General features: G+C 41.5%; 1 protein-coding gene across 3 annotated transcripts in view; it reads left to right on the top strand.

Moving 5' to 3' along the window:
• Nucleotides 1-20,384, top strand: part of LOC143297792 (anoctamin-4-like) — a 108,236-nt gene that overhangs the window by 67,921 nt on the left and 19,931 nt on the right. For all 3 annotated transcript variants that reach the window (XM_076610288.1, XM_076610286.1, XM_076610287.1), the window contains 5 exons: nt 469-531; nt 15,374-15,448; nt 16,021-16,185; nt 18,100-18,136; nt 18,766-18,877. In XM_076610288.1, the coding sequence (XP_076466403.1) occupies nt 469-531; nt 15,374-15,448; nt 16,021-16,185; nt 18,100-18,136; nt 18,766-18,877 (452 nt within the window). The remainder of the gene's footprint in view (nt 1-468; nt 532-15,373; nt 15,449-16,020; nt 16,186-18,099; nt 18,137-18,765; nt 18,878-20,384) is intronic.

The raw sequence follows: 20,384 nt of genomic DNA, 5'->3' as shown, positions 1-20,384 counted from the left end.
GTGTGTGTGTGTGTGTGTGTGTTTGTAGAGTGTTGGCCTAGTGCTAACGCATCTGCGTAGGAAGTGAGAGAATTTTAGCGCACTACTTCGAATCCCACAGTCGCCAGTATTTTCTCCCCCTCCCCCACTGGACCTTGAGTGGGGTGGTATGGATGCTAGTCATCAGAATGAGACGATAAACCAAGGTCCTGTGTGCAGCATGCACTTAGCGCACATAAAAGAACCCATGGCAACAAGAGGGTTGTCCCTGGCAAAGTTCTGAAGTAAAATCCACTTCAATAGGAAAACAAATAAAGTTACAGGCAGAAAAAAAGGGGAAGAAAAAAAGAGGTGGAGCTCTCGGTGTGGTGGTATGATCTCCCTGGGGAGAGCAGCCCAGATTTTACAGAGAAATCTGTTGTGACAAAAAGAGCTCATTTTCTGGCATTAGTTCCCTGTTTATTGCTGTATTATATTGTCTGTGTGCAGGAAACTGTTCGTCCTGAATTTGAGGCTTCGGTGAAGAAACGACGCACAAATCCTATCAATATGGTATGTGTTTGGCATATTGGCATAATCAAGATTGGATTACTGCAACTCTCTTTTGGCCGGCCTTCCCAAATACCTGTTAGACAGACTCCAACGAATTCAGAATAACGCTGCCAGACTCATTTGCAGAGCTTCTAAATTTGACCATGTTTCTCCTCTCCTTCAGTCTCTCCACTGGTTGCCTGTTTCTGATCGAATAGACTATAAGCTATCCACTCTGACCTTTTCTGCAGTCAACGGATCTGGCCCCAAGTATCTTTCTGAACTCATCCATATCTATACCCCGTCTCGCCAGCTCCGTTCTTCCTCTGATACTCGACTTCTCAGGATACCTCACGTCAGAAGTAAGACCTATGGACACAGATCGTTTTCTTTTCAATCGCCAAAGACGTGGAACAAGCTCCCTGATAACCTCCGTCACTCTGATTCCCTCGCATCTTTTAAATCTCGTCTCAAAACTCACCTTTTCCCTCAGCAATAAGTTCAATTGTGGCAGGTCCACAACTACATGCATGTATATGAATGTGTATTGTGTGTGCGTGTGTTTATGTAAGTTTGTGCCTGCCTATGTGTGCGTATTTGTTAGGGTAGCTGTTAGATACACATGTATGTTAAAATGTATGTATGCAGTGTGTGTGTGTGTGCGTGCGTGCGTGTGTGTGTGCGCGTACGTGCGTGCGTGCGTGTGTGTGTGTGTGTGTGGTCACATTTTGGTGTGTGTATGTAACATAGATATAATGTTTTATGTTATCAAAAGCGTTTTTGTAAAGCACCTAGAGCAGATTTCTGGATAGTGTGCTATATAAGTATCCATTATTATTATTATTATTATTATGTTTTTGATTTCCATATTTCTGGTTTATTTTTTGTTATATTTCAAGTTGACTGTTTTGAATCATAACTTTTTATTCTTATTTCATGAATATTCCTGTTGTTCACAAGTCATAAAAAACTTCTATTTATATTTTCTTCTTTATTTTCTTATGATCAATTTCAGTTTGATATTGCTTAGCAGACATAAAAAGCAGGGAGATTGGAATGAAACTTCTTTTACTAAAGGATATACACTTTCAGTCGGTTTATGTGTGAAACTTTGAAAGACTGTTTATTGTCCAGAAAATCATCCGCTGAAGTAATAATGTTTGCTTTTTTGTTTTTGGCAGCTTTTGTTTGGTGGTTTTTGTACCGTATCACCAGCAGCTGCCATTTAGTGTTGAACGGATTGCCAAGAAGTTGTGTCTTTGTCAGCGGCCAAGCAAAACAAACCCAAAACAACATTCAGGATTGAAGATTTGTGTTGAAGTTGTGGCATCATGTTTTATGAAGCGTTTATGCTTCAGTTCTGTATTTGCTGTTGCCTTTCGTCATATCAGAATTGAAATGATTGAATATTCTTGAGAAGCAAGAGCATATGCACTCTTGTTTTTTTTTGTGTGTCACATAATCGATATAAATAGCAAGGGATAAATGTTGTGATATTTTATGGTCACGTGTGTAAACTTCTGTTCACTGAACATTCTTCCTGTTTTGTAAAACGTGCTGCAATAAAGTATGCGTTTGAGGAAGGTGGAATTAGCACGTTTTGGAATGTGTAATTATTATAACAGAGGTAAAACAGAACTTTTCTTGCCTTGCATGTCGATTGCAATGTGTAGAAGTCCATCTCCTTCAAAGACCGGTTCTTCAAGGTGACAGACATTGTGCGTGCTTCCCCTTTTGTCTCTTCTTGTTTTGTGGCCAACATGAGGATCCACTTTTGTCGTTGCTGTCCTTGTCTCCGATGAGTCCGTCCTCATTTTCAGCTAATGGGTGGAAAAAAGCACTGAAAAAGATGGAAAAAGTTGATATATTCTTTTTTTTTGTAATTTGAGCTGTTTCTTTTTTTTTTTTCTTTTTTTTTCTTTCTATTGCTGTCTCATCTTCTGAACTATTTCCTTTCCGATATTTCATTTCTTCTTTCCCAGATCCATTTACCTGTTAGGTTTTGTTTGTGTCTGTTCATTTCGGGCTCTCGCAGGTAAAACACCTGTTGTTGATACCAGCACTTGTCCTCTTTCCACTGAAGGGAGCTTCTGTGAATGTTATCTGCTTTCTTTTGTCAGAGGTGTTTAGATTTATGAGGGAAGTGTACACACACACACACACACACACACACTCCATGCAGATTGCACACAGGCATACAGGCACATGTGTATGTACCACTGCAAATACACATCTATTTACACACACATAAACTGACGTGTCAGATATAAATTCAGAACTGTATCTTCCTGTATGGTTGAGGACTTAACACAAATGTTGTAATTATATGCAATCAATAAACTTAAATTATTACAAGATTGATTACTGAAATAATGTTGACAAAGATAATATTTCAAATATCAAAAACAGATTTTGGCTGTAAAGACAGTTTTTCATCTCACATGCTTGGTGTTTATGAAGCTTTTTTTTTCCCTTATTGATATTTAAACTTTAAAAAGCAAGTATAAAAATTGGATTATTCATCAGCCAGTACAGTTAACTTTTAAAATGTTTTTTTTTCTTTGTCATGTTTTATTTCTCAATCTTACATTTATATTTGCATTTTGTCACAAAACAGTGAGTGAACGTTTGCAAAAGACCAGCAGTTCAAATGTTTACCATGACTCTTTCATCAACATGATTTATTTTGTTAATGCCCTCCTTTAAAAAAGAAAAAAAAAAGAAATGAGAGTTGATTTGAATGTTTCCAGTGTTTGGGGAGCCGGGTGTACGTCTCTAAGCAGGGTCACATTGTAAGGGGAATGGAATGACGAAGCTTTTGTGTGGAATTGTTTGTGCAGAAACCTGCAACCGAGTGTGCTCCCTTGGCTGTTGCTTATAGCAATATTTTGGTCCCTTAACTCACTGATACATTTTCACTGTTATTTTATTTTATTCTATTTTACTGTACGAGGTGTGTTTAAAAAGTATCCGACCTTTGTTCATAAAAACTACTCGTATCAAGATACAACAAACTTACACTAGTCTCCTTCAAAGTAGTCCCCTTGGGCTGCCACACACTTCTCCCAACGGTTCTGCCACTGTTGGAAGCAGCGCTGGAACGCCACTTTTGGGATGGTGTGCAGCTGGTCCATCGCATTCTGCATGATGTCTTCTCTGGACTGAAATCTGGCCCCTTTCAGGGGCATTTTCAGCTGTGGGAACAGCCAGAAGTCACACGGAGCCATGTCGGGAGAGTGGGGAGCCTGGCGAAGCACAGATGTGCATCACCAGTGTCCTCAATTGGTCGATGACAATCTCATTTCGGGATGTTGAGGGCCTACCAGAACGTGATGTGCAACCATCTTTGAAGCAGTTTATCTGTGGTGCCCATTGCTTCGTCCCCGAAGGCCTGTTGAATCTTGCGGATCATTTCCACTTGGGAAGGGCCAAGCTTGACACAAAATTTGATGGAGTAGCATTGTTCAAGTTTTTCAGTCATTTTGTTAAAAAACGAAAATCCAACGGTGCGTACTTACACTTCCTCACTCATTGGTGGTCTGCCGTTGACTAACCGCTTCTGCAAGCGGGAAAAAAATTCATGCATGCGCATTAGGGTTGCCTACATGCATGCACCAAACCACGCCTCCCTATCTTCATTTGTTTACACGCAAAAAATTAAGGTTGGATACTTTTTGAACACACCTCGTATGTGTTGATGACTTTGGTGGTTGTGACAGACAGTTGGCAATCAGTTTCACTATTTTAATTTTAAGTGACAGGTTCCCTGCTGTTCCTGGTCATATGAGTACGGCTTGTTTTGACAGTGACTTTTTTATTGATTTAAAAAAAAGAAGTTTTATTTCACTGTGGTTAAAGCTTCTGAAGCAGATGTTGTGATGATAACAGTTGGCTGACAGTGCTTTAACTTGGAAACTGATGATACTTTATACAGCGAACAAACTTGCAATTTATATACCAGCTTAATTAAGGGTATGATCTTGGCGTGTAGCCTTAGTTCTCATTTGCCTTTTGCTGACAAGATTTTGCCTGACATTGGGAATTATGATGACTGGCACATCATTTTTTGCCTCTGACATATTTTGAACCATAACTGGCACATGATTTTCATTTTGTTTTTATCTCATGTTGACTGAATTTAAACTGTTTATTGTTGACAGCAGCTCAGCAGTTACATGGCAGTATTAATTGTGACATTACAACTTCTGGGGATATAGGCATTTTAGCTGCGACTGACTTTGACTGACTTTGACGATTTTGTTTTTAAAATACCTGGATGAGACTGAAAGCATGTTGGAATGTTGTAGTTCAGAAAAAAAAACATTTTTGAAGGAAAGAGTGTGTGTGTGCGTGTGTGTGTGTGTGTGTGTGTGTGTGTGTGTGTGTGTTGTGTGTGTGTGTGTGTGTGTGTGTGTGAGTTTTGTGTTGTCTGTGTTGTTTTTTCTCCAGAGGAGATATGTTGTGCGTCTGCCTGTCACTCTTCAGGAAATCGCACTGTCATTGTCACATGTTTCTCAAACTTTCTTTCTAGCACTCTGTTGTTTATATATATATATATATATATATATATATATATATATATATATATATATCTTTTATTTTTTTATTATTTTTTTGGATAATTTTGTTTATCTGTGTCTGCTAATTGTTGTCAGAATAAGTCTCCAGTGTGTGTGATTTTCCTTTCAAGTCAAGTGTCTTTTTCTCTGCCTCTCACTTCTCTTTGTCTGTTCACTCTCACACACACACATACAACACACACACACACATACAACACACACACTCACACACATGCACGCATGCTTGCAAACACACATGCGTGCACACACACACACACACACACACTCACACACACTCACACACAGACGCATACACACACACTCACACACAGACGCAGAGACAGACAGCCAGACACACACACACACACACACACACACACACACACACACTTCCCTGTAACAGTGTTACAAGAGTTCACATTGCCTTGCCGCATGTTGAATTATCACTCTTGTAAGTTGCCGTGAATTAGAGCTGTGCTATACAGCTATGAATGTGACTACATGAGTGATTGTCTTGATCAAGGATTGTCATTGATTAACTGTTGTGTGGAGTCAATGTCGTCTTTAGGACTGGATTTACTGCATGAGACTGTGAATTGAGTGATTGTCTTAATCAGTCAAAGATTGCTGTTGAATGATGGGTTCAGTGGAGTAGTTGTCGTCTTCAAGACTGGATTGATTGATTGCATGTGGCTGTGGATGGAAAGATTGTCTTGATCAAAGATTGCCGTTGAATGACTGTTTCGCGTAGTCAGTTGTCGTCTTTTGGACTGGATTTACTGCATGAGACTGTGAATTGAGAGATAACTGTTTAATAACGGGGTTAATGGAGTTGTTGTTGTCTTCAAGACTGGATTGATTTGCATGTGGCTATGGACAGAAAGATTGTCTTGATCAAGGATTGCCATTGAATGATTGTTGAGTGTAGTCAGTTGTTGTTGTTGTCGTCTTTTGGACTGGAGTTACACATGGCTGTGATTGTTCTAGAATTGTGGTTGAATTCTTGTCCTTTGGTTTTCTTCGGATGCATGTTTGGGTTATGGGAAATCTTGAGGGTGAGGATGGTTACATTTTTTATTTCTTATTTTATTTTTAGCAATTTTTTTTAAAGAGTTTTTTTGTTTTGTTTTTGGTTATTTGTTTTTATTTAAAGAACATATTCATCTGTCAGTTATCCACAGCCAATCTCAAATGGAAGAAAACGATGGGTGTGTGTGAATAAGTTTTTGTGTCTTCTCTGTGGTGCACATGTGTGTGCATGTGTGTGTGTGCAGTTGAATGATCACACATGAGTAGAAATGAGAGAGAGAGTGATCGTATGTATGTGTGTATACATGCATTATTTATTTAAGCCTTCATCATGTTTGTTGTATGCGTATTGCCGTTGCATTTCTCTTGTGTGCACACGCAGGACTTAAAGCTGTGTTCCATCTATCTGTGGAGTTGTCACAGTGTTGTGATGTGGCCCTCGGTCTGAAGGTTGCCTTGGTTATTGTTTTGCTGTGTATGCACTCAACAGACTATTGTCCACTTGTCTTGTCACAGTACCGAAACGGAGTCGCAGTGAGTGACGTGATGTTTCACAAGTTTCAGCCACTTATGAAATGTTTCATAGCTCTCTCTCGATATATAGCTTCTTCCTTTGGAATTGGCATCCAGCTTTCTCTGTGACTTGATGTCATGTCCAGTCAGCTTGCTTCATTCATGGTATTTAGACCCCCTGAAGAACATTGTGTGTGTGTGTGTGCGCGCGCGCGCGTGTGTGTGCGTGCGTGCATGCGTTTGTGTTTGCACTTGCGCTTGCTTATGGGGGCTGTGTCCAAACTTGACAGTGACAAAACATTCATAAAGTAGCAGTGATCAAGTCGGTGTAAATGGTATTTTGATTTAATCTGAAAATGTCACAGTACAAATACAATGAGATTGACAGGACGATGATAAAGTCTTAAATCAAGTTCTGTCGTAATGTACATTATATGCAGATGCAGTGTTCTAGTTTGGTGTCAAATGCATCCTGAACAACAGGCTGTACTTATTTTGTGCACAGGCCAGGGTTCATCTCGGTTTTGGAAAAAAAAAAAAGTCCGTGCTGGCAGGCAAGGTGACTCATGGTTAATCAGGGGAAAAGAAAAATGACTGATATTTGTACAGATTTAACCAGCCAGATCTGGAGATGTAATTCAGTATACTTGTAACGGAATGAGGAATGATCATCACTTTTGTTATTCAGGTGATGTGGATGTTATTCTTGCCATAAGTTTGAATTATGTTAACTTGCCCTAGGAAGAAGAGGCATGTATTTTTAAAACGTTTTCTTCAGTAGTTTTAACCCTTTTAGTTTCATTGCATACACAGCCAAATGTCCCACCAGGTGACTGTGCTTTAAGAACTGTCAGGTACTGGACCCTTCAATGTCCCTTTTGCATTTGGCAAGGCTAATGATTTGAGCTGATCCTGCCAGGCATCTATAGTTTCCAGAACAAAAGAAGCTGACAGTGCCTTGTGTCAAACACTGACTTTGTGGTTGCACGTGGCACCAGTGGTTGAAAGGAGATGGAGACGGGCGCAATAGCTGAGTGGTTAAAGCGTTGGACTTTCAATCTGAGGGTCCCGGGTTCGAATCTCGGTAACGGCGCCTGGTGGGTAAAGGGTGGAGATTTTTCCGATCTCCCAGGTCAACATATGTGCAGACCTGCTAGTGCCTGACCCCCCTTCGTGTGTATACGCAAGCAGAAGATCAAATACGCACGTTAAAGATCCTGTAATCCATGTCAGCGTTCGGTGGGTTATGGAAACAAGAACATACCCAGCATGCACACTCCCGAAAACGAAGTATGGCTGCCTACATGGCGGGGTAAAAATGGTCATACACATAAAAGCCCACTCGTGTACATACGAGTGAACGTGGGAGTTGCAGCCCACGAATGCAGAAGAAGAAGGAGAAGAAGAAGAAAGGAGATGGAGAAACCCCACAAGGTTGACGAAAGGTTCAGTGAGGTGCTCTCTTTGAAGTTAGTTACTACCACAGGCCCACTGGGGAAACTTCCTGTCTGCCAGCTTGTGTCAAAGCTTTTTCATTTTCACATGGGTTGAGCAAAATTCAGTTGGGTTTTGAAACTGGAAAGGATGATGATGATGATGAAGGTAATGGTGGTGAGAGAATAGCAACTCCCCCCACCCCCGAACTCCCCAATCCCCACTCCCAAACAACATCATCAGTATTCTGCTCGCTGCATCCCTTCAAGCATGGCAGCCTGCGCTGCATCCACAGGCATGAAAGGAATAGCCTCCTACATCTGGGTGAGCAGACACTGGGCTGCCAGAGATACCATCTTTGGAATGTTTCCTCTGTTACTGCATGTCTGTACAGTAAAACAACCTTTTCTGCCCTTTCACTGTTTGATGATTTATATAGCAAAAAAGGTTTAGGTGTGATATACTTTGTACCTAGCCAAGATGGTGCAAACTAGGCCTTTGCTCTGCAAGTACATTGAACCAAATGGAGTGCAGTACAGACTCCACCTTCTTGATGGCATGAGATGGCACGTTCTGGGTGTGAACAGTAAATGGAATTGGTATGGGGCATTCTTCATATTGAATCGGGACACCTCAGGAAATCTTAATCCTCTTTTTCTCATCTACTGTGGAAAGAGAAATGTTTTGTGGCCATGCATGAGCATCTTGTTCACTAGTGCCACACGGTTGATAGCTGATCAATGTATTTGGTGACAGAGGTGAGGAATGTGGCCAACCTTTCTGGAAAAGTTGTAGCATGGAATTGTACAAGAGAGAGAGAGAGAGAGAGAGAGAGAGAGAGAGAGAGAGATTTTTCATCACAACAGCAAACATTAGGTCAACATGATCAACACCATGATGTCAAAAAGAAAGAGAGGTGGGGAGGAATAGACCTTTCCAGCTTTCACAACGCTCACATGCACAATCCAGGCCACTTTGCCCACATTGGTGGAAAGAATGAATTGGGGGGGGGAAAAACTCCAAATAAATTGCTTCTGGTTGAGAATATAAAAAGTCAACAACAAAGTACTGGCCATTTCAAGCTTTTTGTTGAAGAGTGCAAAGCCAGAGGCCCTGTGTCATGTTTCTGCTCACTTATCTCCCCTTGATTACAGCTTTTGACACCTTCCTTCCTGGGAGGTTTTAACTGTAATTTGGAGATGATTACAAGAAAACCTAACAAAATAACAGTTTGTGTTGCTCATGTATTACTCACCTGTCAGTGTTTAGAATGATCATCGCGTTTATCATTGCAGATTCTAAAGAACAATGTTACACACTTTTTGGAACAGTTTATATAATACTTTACGTTTACCTGTTGTTAAATATAATTTTCTGGGTGTGATCATAAAAAAAAAAATATAGGAAAAAAAGTGCTTGAAAATACTCAGTGTGCACTCAAACGTTTTCAGTTAGTTGCCTGGAAATTTATAAAGTCGCGTTTCTTCCCCGTTTCTTTGCACTTCACTAAAAAGTAAAAAGAAAAAACAACAAAAAAACCCCAAACAGTTTGATGAAGTGGGGTCTGATGCCTGAGTGCTGCTCTGGTGTAGCGGGGAGACCAGTTGAAGGCATGTAGTTTTGTTTCAACCCATTCAGTAGATATTCGTGCTCTGGTGTAGCGGGGAGACCAGTTGAAGGCATGTAGTTTTGTTTCAACCCATTCAGTAGATATTCGTGCTCTGGTGTAGCGGGGAGACCAGTTGAAGCCATGTAGTTTTGTTTCAACCCATTCAGTAGATATTCGTGCTCTGGTGTAGCGGGGAGACCAGTTGAAGGCATGTAGTTTTGTTTCAACCCATTCAGTAGATATTCGTGCTCTGGTGTAGCGGGGAGACCAGTTGAAGCCATGTAGTTTTGTTTCAACCCATTCAGTAGATATTCGTGCTCTGGTGTAGCGGGGAGACCAGTTGAAGGCATGTAGTTTTGTTTCAACCCATTCAGTAGATATTCGTGCTCTGGTGTAGCGGGGAGACCAGTTGAAGGCATGTAGTTTTGTTTCAACCCATTCAGTAGATATTCGTGCTCTGGTGTAGCGGGGAGACCAGTTGAAGCCATGTAGTTTTGTTTCAACCCATTCAGTAGATATTCGTGCTCTGGTGTAGCGGGGAGACCAGTTGAAGGCATGTAGTTTTGTTTCAACCCATTCAGTAGATATTCGTGCTCTGGTGTAGCGGGGAGACCAGTTGAAGGCATGTAGTTTTGTTTCAACCCATTCAGTAGATATTCGTGCTCTGGTGTAGCGGGGAGACCAGTTGAAGGCATGTAGTTTTGTTTCAACCCATTCAGTAGATATTCGTGCTCTGGTGTAGCGGGGAGACCAGTTGAAGGCATGTAGTTTTGTTTCAACCCATTCAGTAGATATTCATAACCTCTGATCTTGTTCAAAGGTCAAGGCTTCAGCAGGGATGATACATCAGTCCCTGTGAAGAGCAGTTTCATTCTGGCGTGTGGTGGTGAATGGAGAATTTCCTGACCAACAGAAAAGTGTCGGTACAGTTTTAATTTGAACATAATTTGTTGTCACAGTACACCCCCCCAAAAAAACAACAAACAGAATGAAAAAAAAAAAAGAGAAAAAAAAAAGAGCCCATTTTGATGGCTGTGTTCTGTCTGGTACAGTTCACCTGACTTTCATCACATATTTGGAGGGATAAAAAATTTCGCACAAGTTTTGTCCGAGTTTGGTTACGTTGATGACATAATTGCAAGTTTTGAACTTGACCAATAAAGACTGCATGATCAACTGCTTTTACCGTGAAGTTCGGTCTATTGAGCGCACTGGTATATAAGCCGCACCCACTAAATTTTGGAAAAAATTGAACTTTATACATACATAAGCCGCACTTATTTCCGGTACGGGAACACATACTGATACTAAGAAAAGCTGTTGATACTGTAGGTTATGAAATAAACACAAACAGGAACAACACAAAGAAAAGCAAGTGAAAATACTGCTAGTGCCACAAAAAATAATAAATAAACACAACAAAAATAAGATCCATAATTTAGGGTTAGTCACATTTATTATTACTTTTTCTTGCTGTTGGTCGGATGATATTTGATGGACTGAAGTAAGACTAAGTATGCAACAGACATTCTCCGAACACGATCGGATGCTGCCTAAATCCTGGATGCTTGCTTCATCTTTTGACCGAGACACATTTTTTTCACATTTTTGTTAATGAATTTTCATGTGGTTTGATTTTAATGGCAGACACCATTTTAATGGCAGACACCAAAATTGCCTTGTTTTGTTGAATGGAACATTCACTGGTGTAACATCTCAGATGATCTTTATATTGTTCAGTGCATTTTATTCATGTTGCATGAACTGGTTTAACCTGTCATGAAATGAAGGTGGTAACAGCAGTTTCTTGGAGAACATCAACAAGGGCTTTTATTTTGGTGGGGGGGCATGGGGGAAGGGGGTGTACATGATTGTGTTCATACATTCTGCTTTCCCAAGCATGTATGTGGCATATTCTGTCATTGTTTTGAATGTTTCTAAATTTTGCATATTTCTGTTTCTGCCATTTTGTGTGTGTGTGTGTGTGTGTGTGTGTGATTCTCTCTCTGTCTCTCTCTCTTGCTATCTTTCTCTCTCTCATTTTTTTCTTTCTTTCTGGCAGTTTCTCTGTCTGAGATTTCATTTCCGTTTTTAACGCATCTTTCAGCATTTCAGAATATTTTGTTGTGTAGCATTGATATTTGCTTCCTGTCTTATTTCATTTTAGTTGTTTCATTCATTTCATTTCTTTGAATTGTCATTGTTTCGTCTTTTTTCTCGCTGAAATGTTCAGTGCCTACTAAGAAGTGGCCATAGCATTTCTCTAAGAAAAAATGTAGATTTCTGGGTCAAATGTTTGTGTCATCGTTTCTTTTACCAAAGATCACTGCTGCCATAAAAAAGAAATTTAGGCAAGGTTCTGTGTACGCATAGCATGCACTGTGTGCCAGATTTGCTGTGCTGTGCAGTATTTGGTGGATTTAAGTTGAATGCGAGAGTGCATTGTGGAGATGGTTTCCCGTGTTTGCTTTGTTGGGATTGGCAGATTGACCTATATAACAACAACAACAACAACAAAGTAGCGTTTTTTGCTAAGGTGTATATATTTGTATTTGTATTTGTATTTCTTTTTATCACAGCAGATTTCTCTGTGTGAAATTCGGGCTGCTCTCCCCAGGGAGAGCGCGTTGCTACACTACAGCGCCACCCATTTTTTTGGTATTTTTTCCTGTGTGCAGTTTTATTTGTTTTTCCTATCGAAGTGGATTTTTCTACAGAATTTTGCCAGGAACAACCCTTTTGTTGCCGTGGGTTCTTTTACGTGCACTAAGTGCATGCTGCACACAGGACCTCGGTTTATCGTCTCATCCGACAGTAGGTGTGTCAAGGATGGAAAGTTCATGACTGAACACATACAGACATGCTTGCTTCTTGCATGGGTGCATTTTACATGCATGTACATAGACACATTATTTTTTGTTCTCACTGATATACACACTTTTTTTTTTTCTACATGCTTTCATCTTTATGTTTAATACTTGTTCATTTAGAGTATATAATGTTTGAAATGAAATGATCAGAATAAATCAATCGCAATAAACAAGAATGCCAGAAATCGCCTCCCTCCCCCTCTCCCCCTCCCCCCCGCCATCTCTTTAGAGGTTTGAGTGTGAGAACAGCTTTTGTTGTTGTTATTGTTGTTCTTTACAATATACATGTTTTGGGGTATCTTGTTGGGGTGTGGGATGAGGTCTTTTATCCCTTTTTTTTTTAACTGTTGTATTTTTTCCCCCAGGCATCTTTTTTGGGGTGGGGGTGGAGGGGGTGGGGGGGTCTTTGATTCCTTTGTTAACTGTTGTACTTTGCTAGTTGTGGCCACTTACTTGAAAATAGTTTGCATTTTCATGTTTCTGTTAGGCTGTGGAATCTGTAGACATTATATTTTGTGACTTTTTGTTTATTGTTTTGAGGTAATTGAGTTATCAGTGGAGATAATTGAGTTGATCAGTATATCGTTCAAAGTGCATACACTCATTTTCCAAATATTGTGACAAGAAAAGTGCAGTACAATGTATGCAGCAGTTCAGAGAATAGCACAGCACAGCATAGCATACCATAGCATAGAACAGTACAGCACGGTTCAGCACAGCAGAGTATATGGTTTAACAGTGCACTGTTCATTAAGGTACAGGGCTGTATGATACAGATCAGTACATTCCAATGCAGTTCAACATAGTACAGTACAGTACAGTGCAGCCAAGTACAGCACAGCACAGTACACAACAGTGATGTAGATTTCAGTGCATTGGCAGTAACATTCCAACACTCTGCAGTGCATTACAAAAAAGAAAAAGAAAAAAGTATTTGCCTGTGCGTTTCTGTCCACTGTCCTGTTAGAAACACTGTTGCCGCTGCCAGATTTAGTGTGGTGGTGGTGGTGAGAAGGACTCTCTACGCATGTCCTTGACTAGTTACTGTAAACTGCATAGTGGAGTGATGGCCTAGAGGTAACGCGTCCGCCTAGGAAGTGAGAGAATCTGAGCACGCTGGTTCGAATCACGGCTCGACCGCCGATATTTTCTCCCCCTCCACAATACCCTGAGTGGTGGTCTGGATGGTAGTCATTCGGATGAGACGATAAACCGAGGTCCCATGTGCGCACGTAAAAGAACCCACGGCAACAAAAGGGTTGTTCCTGGCAAAATTCCGTAGAAAAATCCATTGCGATAGGAAAAACAAATAAAACTGCGCACAGGGAAAAAAAAAAAAAAAAGGGTGGCGCTCTAGTGCAGCGATGCACTCTCCCTGGGGAGAGCAGCTTGAATTTCACACAGAGAAATCTGTTGTGATTTAAAAAAAAATACAGATACAAATACAAATAGAAATCCTGTACTTTAATTGGTAGTTACTGCTGTCAGCCAGTGTACAACAAAGAAATCCTGTACTTAAATTGGTAGTTACTGCTGTCAGCCAGTGTACAACAAAGAAATCCTGTACTTTAGTTGGTAGTTACTGCTGTTAGCCAGTGTACAACAAAGAAATCCTGTACTTTAGTTGGTAGTTACTGCTGTCAGCCAGTGTACAACAAAGAAATCCTGTACTTTAATTGGTAGTTACTGCTGTCAGCCAGTGTACAACAAAGAAATCCTGTACTTAATTGGTAGTTACTGCTGTCAGCCAGTGTACAACAAAGAAATCCTGTACTTTAGTTGGTAGTTACTGCTGTCAGCCAGTGTACAACAAAGAAATCCTGTACTTTAGTTGGTAGTTACTGCTGTCAGCCAGTGTACAACAAAGAAATCCTGTACTTAAGTTGGTAGTTACTGCTGTCAGCCAGTGTACAACAAAGAAATCCTGTACTTAATTGGTAGTTACTGCTGTCAGCCAGTGTACAACAAAGAAATCCTGTACTTGAGTTGGTAGTTACTGCTGTCAGCCAGTGTACAACAAAGAAATCCTGTACTTAATTGGTAGTTACTGCTGTCAGCCAGTGTACAACAACCTTCTGGGTATTTCTAAGCTTGTGTAGAAATGTGAGCAGAGTACAAAAGCTCTGGAATGTTGTGGTGTTGGCACCAAAAGTGATTTTGAGTGTGAGCAAAGTGCATTGCTTGACTGAAAAGTGGACGCGAAACTTCAGGTTGCTTGTAGTTATCAGGGGTCCGGCTTGATCCCTATAATGTGTGTGTGTGTGTGTGTGTGTGTGTGTGTGTGTGTGTGTGTGTGTGTGTGTGTGTGTGTGTGTGTGTGTGTGTGTGTGTATTTAGAATGTTAACACCCCATTAGATAATCCAAAATGAAATATTACATAATTTGGTGAACATTGTTATTACTTTTACATACATATATTTATTTTCATTGTTTTTATTTCTTTTGTTTATCTATCTGTCTATCTGTTTATTCATTTGTTATATTTATTCATTCATTCAAATGTGCATGAGGCTTGCTTCATGGAATTTACTTCTGCACCTGGACAGATAAACACTTGGATGTAAATCTTTTATGTTTTTTACGGAGATGAATGCTTTTGCATCTTTGTTCTTTTCGTGGAAAATTTTTTTCTGGAAAAAAAAAGACATCAGATGATATTTAAAGACTGCATGGTGCAATGTATATTGTTTTATTGGTTTATTTCAGTGTGTGAAATTTCTGGATTTATATATTTAAACAAAAAAAGCAAAAAAAAAAAAAAAGCGTTGTTTGTATTTACAAAGAGCATTGTGTGACTGTTTTGAACAGGCGTGGTTTCAAACACTCTGTTTTGTCGGTGGTGTTGCAGACGGAAGAACCGTACCTGGGCTTGGCCAGTCGTGTGGTGCGCTACCTGTCGTCTCTCGGCGTCGTTGTGTTTATGGTGAGAGTGTGTAGCAGTTGTAGCAGTAATTGTGGCTGTAGTAGTAGTTGGAGTAGCAGTTAGAGTAGCAGTAGTTGTTGTAGTAGTTGGAGTAGCAGTTAGAGCAGCAGTAGTTGTTGCAGTAGTTGGAATAGGAGAAGTTATTTCAAGTATTCAGAGAAACAGTAGTTGTTGTGGTAGTAGTTGGAATAGCAGAAGTTGTTGGACACCACACCACACACACACACTACACACACACACCACACCACACCACACTACACCACACTATAACATCACAGCACAGCACAGCACAGCGCAACGCAACGCAACACAACACAACACAACACAACACGTACACCACACACACACACACACACACAATACAGCACCACACCACACCAAACACAACACACACACACCACAACACAGCCCACCCCAACCCCCCCATGACCCCCTCCCCCTCCACCCCACCTCCCCAAAACAACAACAAAACCCAGTATTTCTGTTCCATTCCATTCTCATTCTCCATACCCACTTTTAAGAATTTTTAAAAATATTTATTGTAATCCTTTTCTCTGTCCCCCGACCGACAGCTGTGCATCGTGCTGGCGGCGGTGTTTGGCGTGATCGTGTACCGCATGACGGTGTCAGCCCTCCTGTTCGCCGTGAATCAGGAGGAGATCAGCCAGTGGTCCTCCACTATCACCTCCATCACTGCTGCCTGCATCAACCTGCTGTGCATCATCATCCTCGGCAAGGTGACGTCACGTCACGTGTGACGTGGGAGGGGACGGAGGGGTTGGCTTGGGACGAGAGGAGGTCTGGGATGGGTGTAGGGGTGGGGTTGGGTGGGGGTGAGGGATGAGGCGTTTTTGAAAGGTGCGGGAGTGGTAGTTAGGAGGAGGGTGTGTGTGTGTGTGTGTGGGGGGGGGGGGGGGTGGAGGGGAGGGTGTAGAGGGATGCTTGTGGGTGGAGGGGTTGAGGGTGTGGTGGTGTGTGTGTGTGTGTGTGTGTGGAGGGGGGGTGCTTATGGGTGGAGCAGGTGGGGGGGGGGTGAGTGCTTAGGGGTGGTGGGGTGGAGGGTCGAGTGCTGGATGAGAGGGTGGAGGGGAGTGGTTGTGGGTGGTGGGGGGGGAGGAGAGTGAGTGCTTAGGGGTGGGGGGGAGTGCTGTATAAGAGGGTGGAGGGGAGTGCTGTATAAGAGGGTGGAGGGGGGGGACTGCTGAATAGGAGGGGTGGAGGGGAGTGCTTAAGAGGATGGAGGGGAGTGCTTGTGGGTGGTGGGGTGGAGTGCTTTTGGGTGGTGGGGTGGAGTGGGGGCGTGTGTGCTGGATTGATGGGGGGCGGGGGAAGGGTCACAGTGCAAGGGGGGTGGAGTAGGGCAGTGCTGGGTTGGTGGAGATGGGGGGTGGGGCATGAATTGCAGGATCTTTAACATGCATATTTGATCCTCTGCATGTGTCTACTAACGGAGGGGGTTCAGGCAAACAGCCAGTCTAAAAATGTTTGTTGACTTGGGGAAACTGGGAAAGTCTCCACCCTAAACTCACTCCAGACAAAGTGTTTGTGTGTCTGTGTCTGTGTGTGTCTGTGTCTGTGAGCAAAATGGTTATTTTTGACACTGAGGTCTAAAGAGGGTTGATCTTTCTTGTTATAACTTTCAGAATTCTGTAATGTTGTGTGTACCTTGTTTCAGAATTTACTTTTTTTCCCCTGTGTATTATTTTTTCATTACGGTTTTTTTTTTGGTTTTTTTTTGGTTGTTGTAAATGTTAGATTCACAGATGTTTATTTGAGACATTTTGACTGCTTGGAAGGAGAAAAATGTTGTTAATTGCAGACACACAGGCACACACACATGTGTCACTGATCACTGTTCATGTTTGCATGCCATTGCACACAGATTAAGAAGAGCAGAAATGAATTTATGTGATTGGAAAAAAAACCAGCATCAGATAAGAAAAGAACAGTGTGGGTAAGCTTTGTACCAAAGGGGAATGTGGAGAAAAAATGTTGACATGTTCTGACATAGTGTATTTGTATTTGTATTTCTTTTTATCACAACAGATTTCTCTGTGTGAAATTCGGGCTGCTCTCCCCAGGGAGAGCATGTCGCTACACTACAGCGCCACCCATTTAAAAAAATTTTTTCCTGCTTGCAGTTTTATTTGTTTTTCCTATCGCAGTGGATTTTTCTACAGAATTTTGCCAGGAACAACCCTTTTGTTACCGTGGGTTCTTTTATGTGCGCTAAGTGCATGCTGCGCACGGGACCTCGGTTTATCGTCTCATCCTGTGTTTTATTGTTGTTTTTTTTTGTTTTTGTTTTTTTTCTTCTTCTGCGTTCACTCGTATGCACACGAGTGGGCTTTTACGTGTATGACCATTTTTACCCCGCCATGTAGGCAGCCATACTCCGTTTTCGGGGGGGTGCATGCTGGGTATGTTCTTGTTTCCATAACCCACCGAACACTGACATGGATTACAGGATCTTTAACGTGCGTATTTGATCTTCTGCTTGCATATACACACGAAGGGGGTTCAGGCACTAGCAGGTCTGCACATATGTTGACCTGGGAGATCGTAAAAATCTCCACCCTTTACCCACCAGGCGCTGTCACCGTGATTCTAACCCGGGACCCTCAGTTTTTGTTTTTGTTTTTTGTTTCCAGATTTACTTGATTCTGGCCCGGGTTTTGACAGACTTCGGTAAGCGATATTTTACACTTTTTTTCCCATGCGTTTCTTTCTTTTGACTTTTTTCCTTGTGAATGATGCTGGACTTATTGTGAATGACAAATATTGTCAAATGTTAATATGTGTATGTGTGTTTTGGGTTGGAACGGTTTTGAGTGGGTACATGATTTGTTCTCTTCTAAACACTTTTCATTTTAGAAACCTTGAAGATGGATTATGTTCCCACAGATTTGGTTGGATATGAACCTTGTTGAAATATATTTCTCTATCTATCTATCTGTCTATCTGTCCAAGGGTGCTTGGAAAGATGAGTTTAAGAGAGTTCTTATCTGCTGTAGTGATATACATTATTTTAAAGACAAAATCTTCATGTATTGCAGCGAAGCTGATGCTTAATTTTGTACATTGCATGTAAAGGGTTCACCATGTGTTTGCAGTGTTAGCAGAGTAAATGGGATAGATAAACAGGACAGAATTAGATCCTGGTCATCTGACTGGATAATATTCAGTCAGTGATTAGACGCTCGTCTCTTTGAGTTGTCTCCTGTACGTAGCTTGAGCGCAGAGAGAAAGGATTGAACGTGAAGGTGCTGCTGTCATGGATAGCTCCTCACTGGTGTTCACAAAACACAACTTTCCAGAAACCCATCGGACACAGACCGAGTGGGAGGACAGTTTCACCTTGAAGATGTTCCTGTTCCAGTTCGTCAACCACTACTCTTCTCTCTTTTACATCGCTTTCTTCAAAGGAAAGTAAGTGGGAAGTGTGTGTGTGTGTGTGCACTGTTGTGTCTGTGTGCGCGTGTGTTTGAAAAGTGCAACCATATCAGGGGCTCGGAAAGAGTTGTTGTGTGGGAGTAATGCCACTGAAATGGTATATATGATGGCACCAGCAGCAACAAGAAGAAAAAACAAAACAAAGAAACAAACAGAAAGCCTCAGACACATGATGAGATTCTTTGGAGCTCCATAGACTAAGCCTTTGATAGTCGTGGAACTCAGTATCAGGAGAAGAATTCGTTAAGTTGGTAGTCATACTACAATATCTGGATAAGAATGCATACCATTGGTAGTCATACTACAGTATCAGGAGAAGAACGCATTCAGTTGGTAGTCACACTACAGTATCAGGAGAAGAATGCATTCAGTTGGTAGTCACACTACAGTATCAGGAGAAGAACGCATTCAGTTGGTAGTCATACTACAGTATCAGGAGAAGAATGCATTCAGTTGGTAGTCACACTACAGTATCAGGAGAAGAACGCATTCAGTTGGTAGTCATACGCAGGAGAAGAACGCATTCAGTTGGTAGTCATACTCAGGAGAACGCATTCAGTTGGTAGTCATACTCAGGAGAAGAACGCATTCAGTTGGTAGTCATACTCAGGAGAAGAACGCATTCAGTTGGTAGTCTTACGCAGGAGAAGAATGCATTCAGTTGGTAGTCATATGCAGGAGAAGAACGCAATCATTTAGTAGTCATACTCAGGAGAAGAACGCATTCAGCTGGCAGTCATATGCAGGAGAAGAACGCATTCAGTTGGCAGTCATACGCAGGAGAAGAACGCATTCAGTTGGTAGTCATACTCAGGAGAAGAACGCATTCAGTTGGTAGTCATACTCAGGAGAAGAACGCGTTCAGTTGGTAGTCATACTCGGGAGAAAATGCATTCAGTTGGTAGTCACGCACAGGAGAAGAACGCATTCAGTTGGTAGTCATACGCAGGAGAAGAATGCATTCAGTTGGTAGTCATACTTGGGAGAAAATGCATTCAGTTGGTAGTCATACACAGGAGAAGAACGCATTCAGTTGGTAGTCATACGCAGGAGAAAACGCATTCAGTTGGTAGTCACACTACAGTATCAGGAGAAGAATGCATTCAGTTGGCAGTCATACGCAGGAGAAGAATGCATTCAGTTGGTAGTCATACTCAGGAGAAGAACGCATTCAGTTGGTAGTCATACTACAGTATCAGGAGAAGAACGCATTCAGTTGGTAGTCATACTCAGGAGAAGAACGCATTCAGTTGGTAGTCATATTCAGGAGAAGAACGCATTCAGTTGGTAGTCATACTCAGGAGAAGAACGCATTCAGTTGGTAGTCATACTCAGGAGAAGAACGCATTCAGTTGGTAGTCATATTCAGGAGAAGAACGCATTCAGTTGGTAGTCATACTCGGGAGAAGAACGCATTCAGTTGGTAGTCATACTCGGGAGAAGAACGCATTCAGTTGGTAGTCATACTCAGGAGAAGAACGCA

This window comes from Babylonia areolata, chromosome 23, assembly GCF_041734735.1.
Source record: "Babylonia areolata isolate BAREFJ2019XMU chromosome 23, ASM4173473v1, whole genome shotgun sequence".
Classification (NCBI taxonomy): domain Eukaryota; kingdom Metazoa; phylum Mollusca; class Gastropoda; order Neogastropoda; family Buccinidae; genus Babylonia; species Babylonia areolata.
This window is presented reverse-complemented; position numbering and strand designations above follow the sequence as displayed.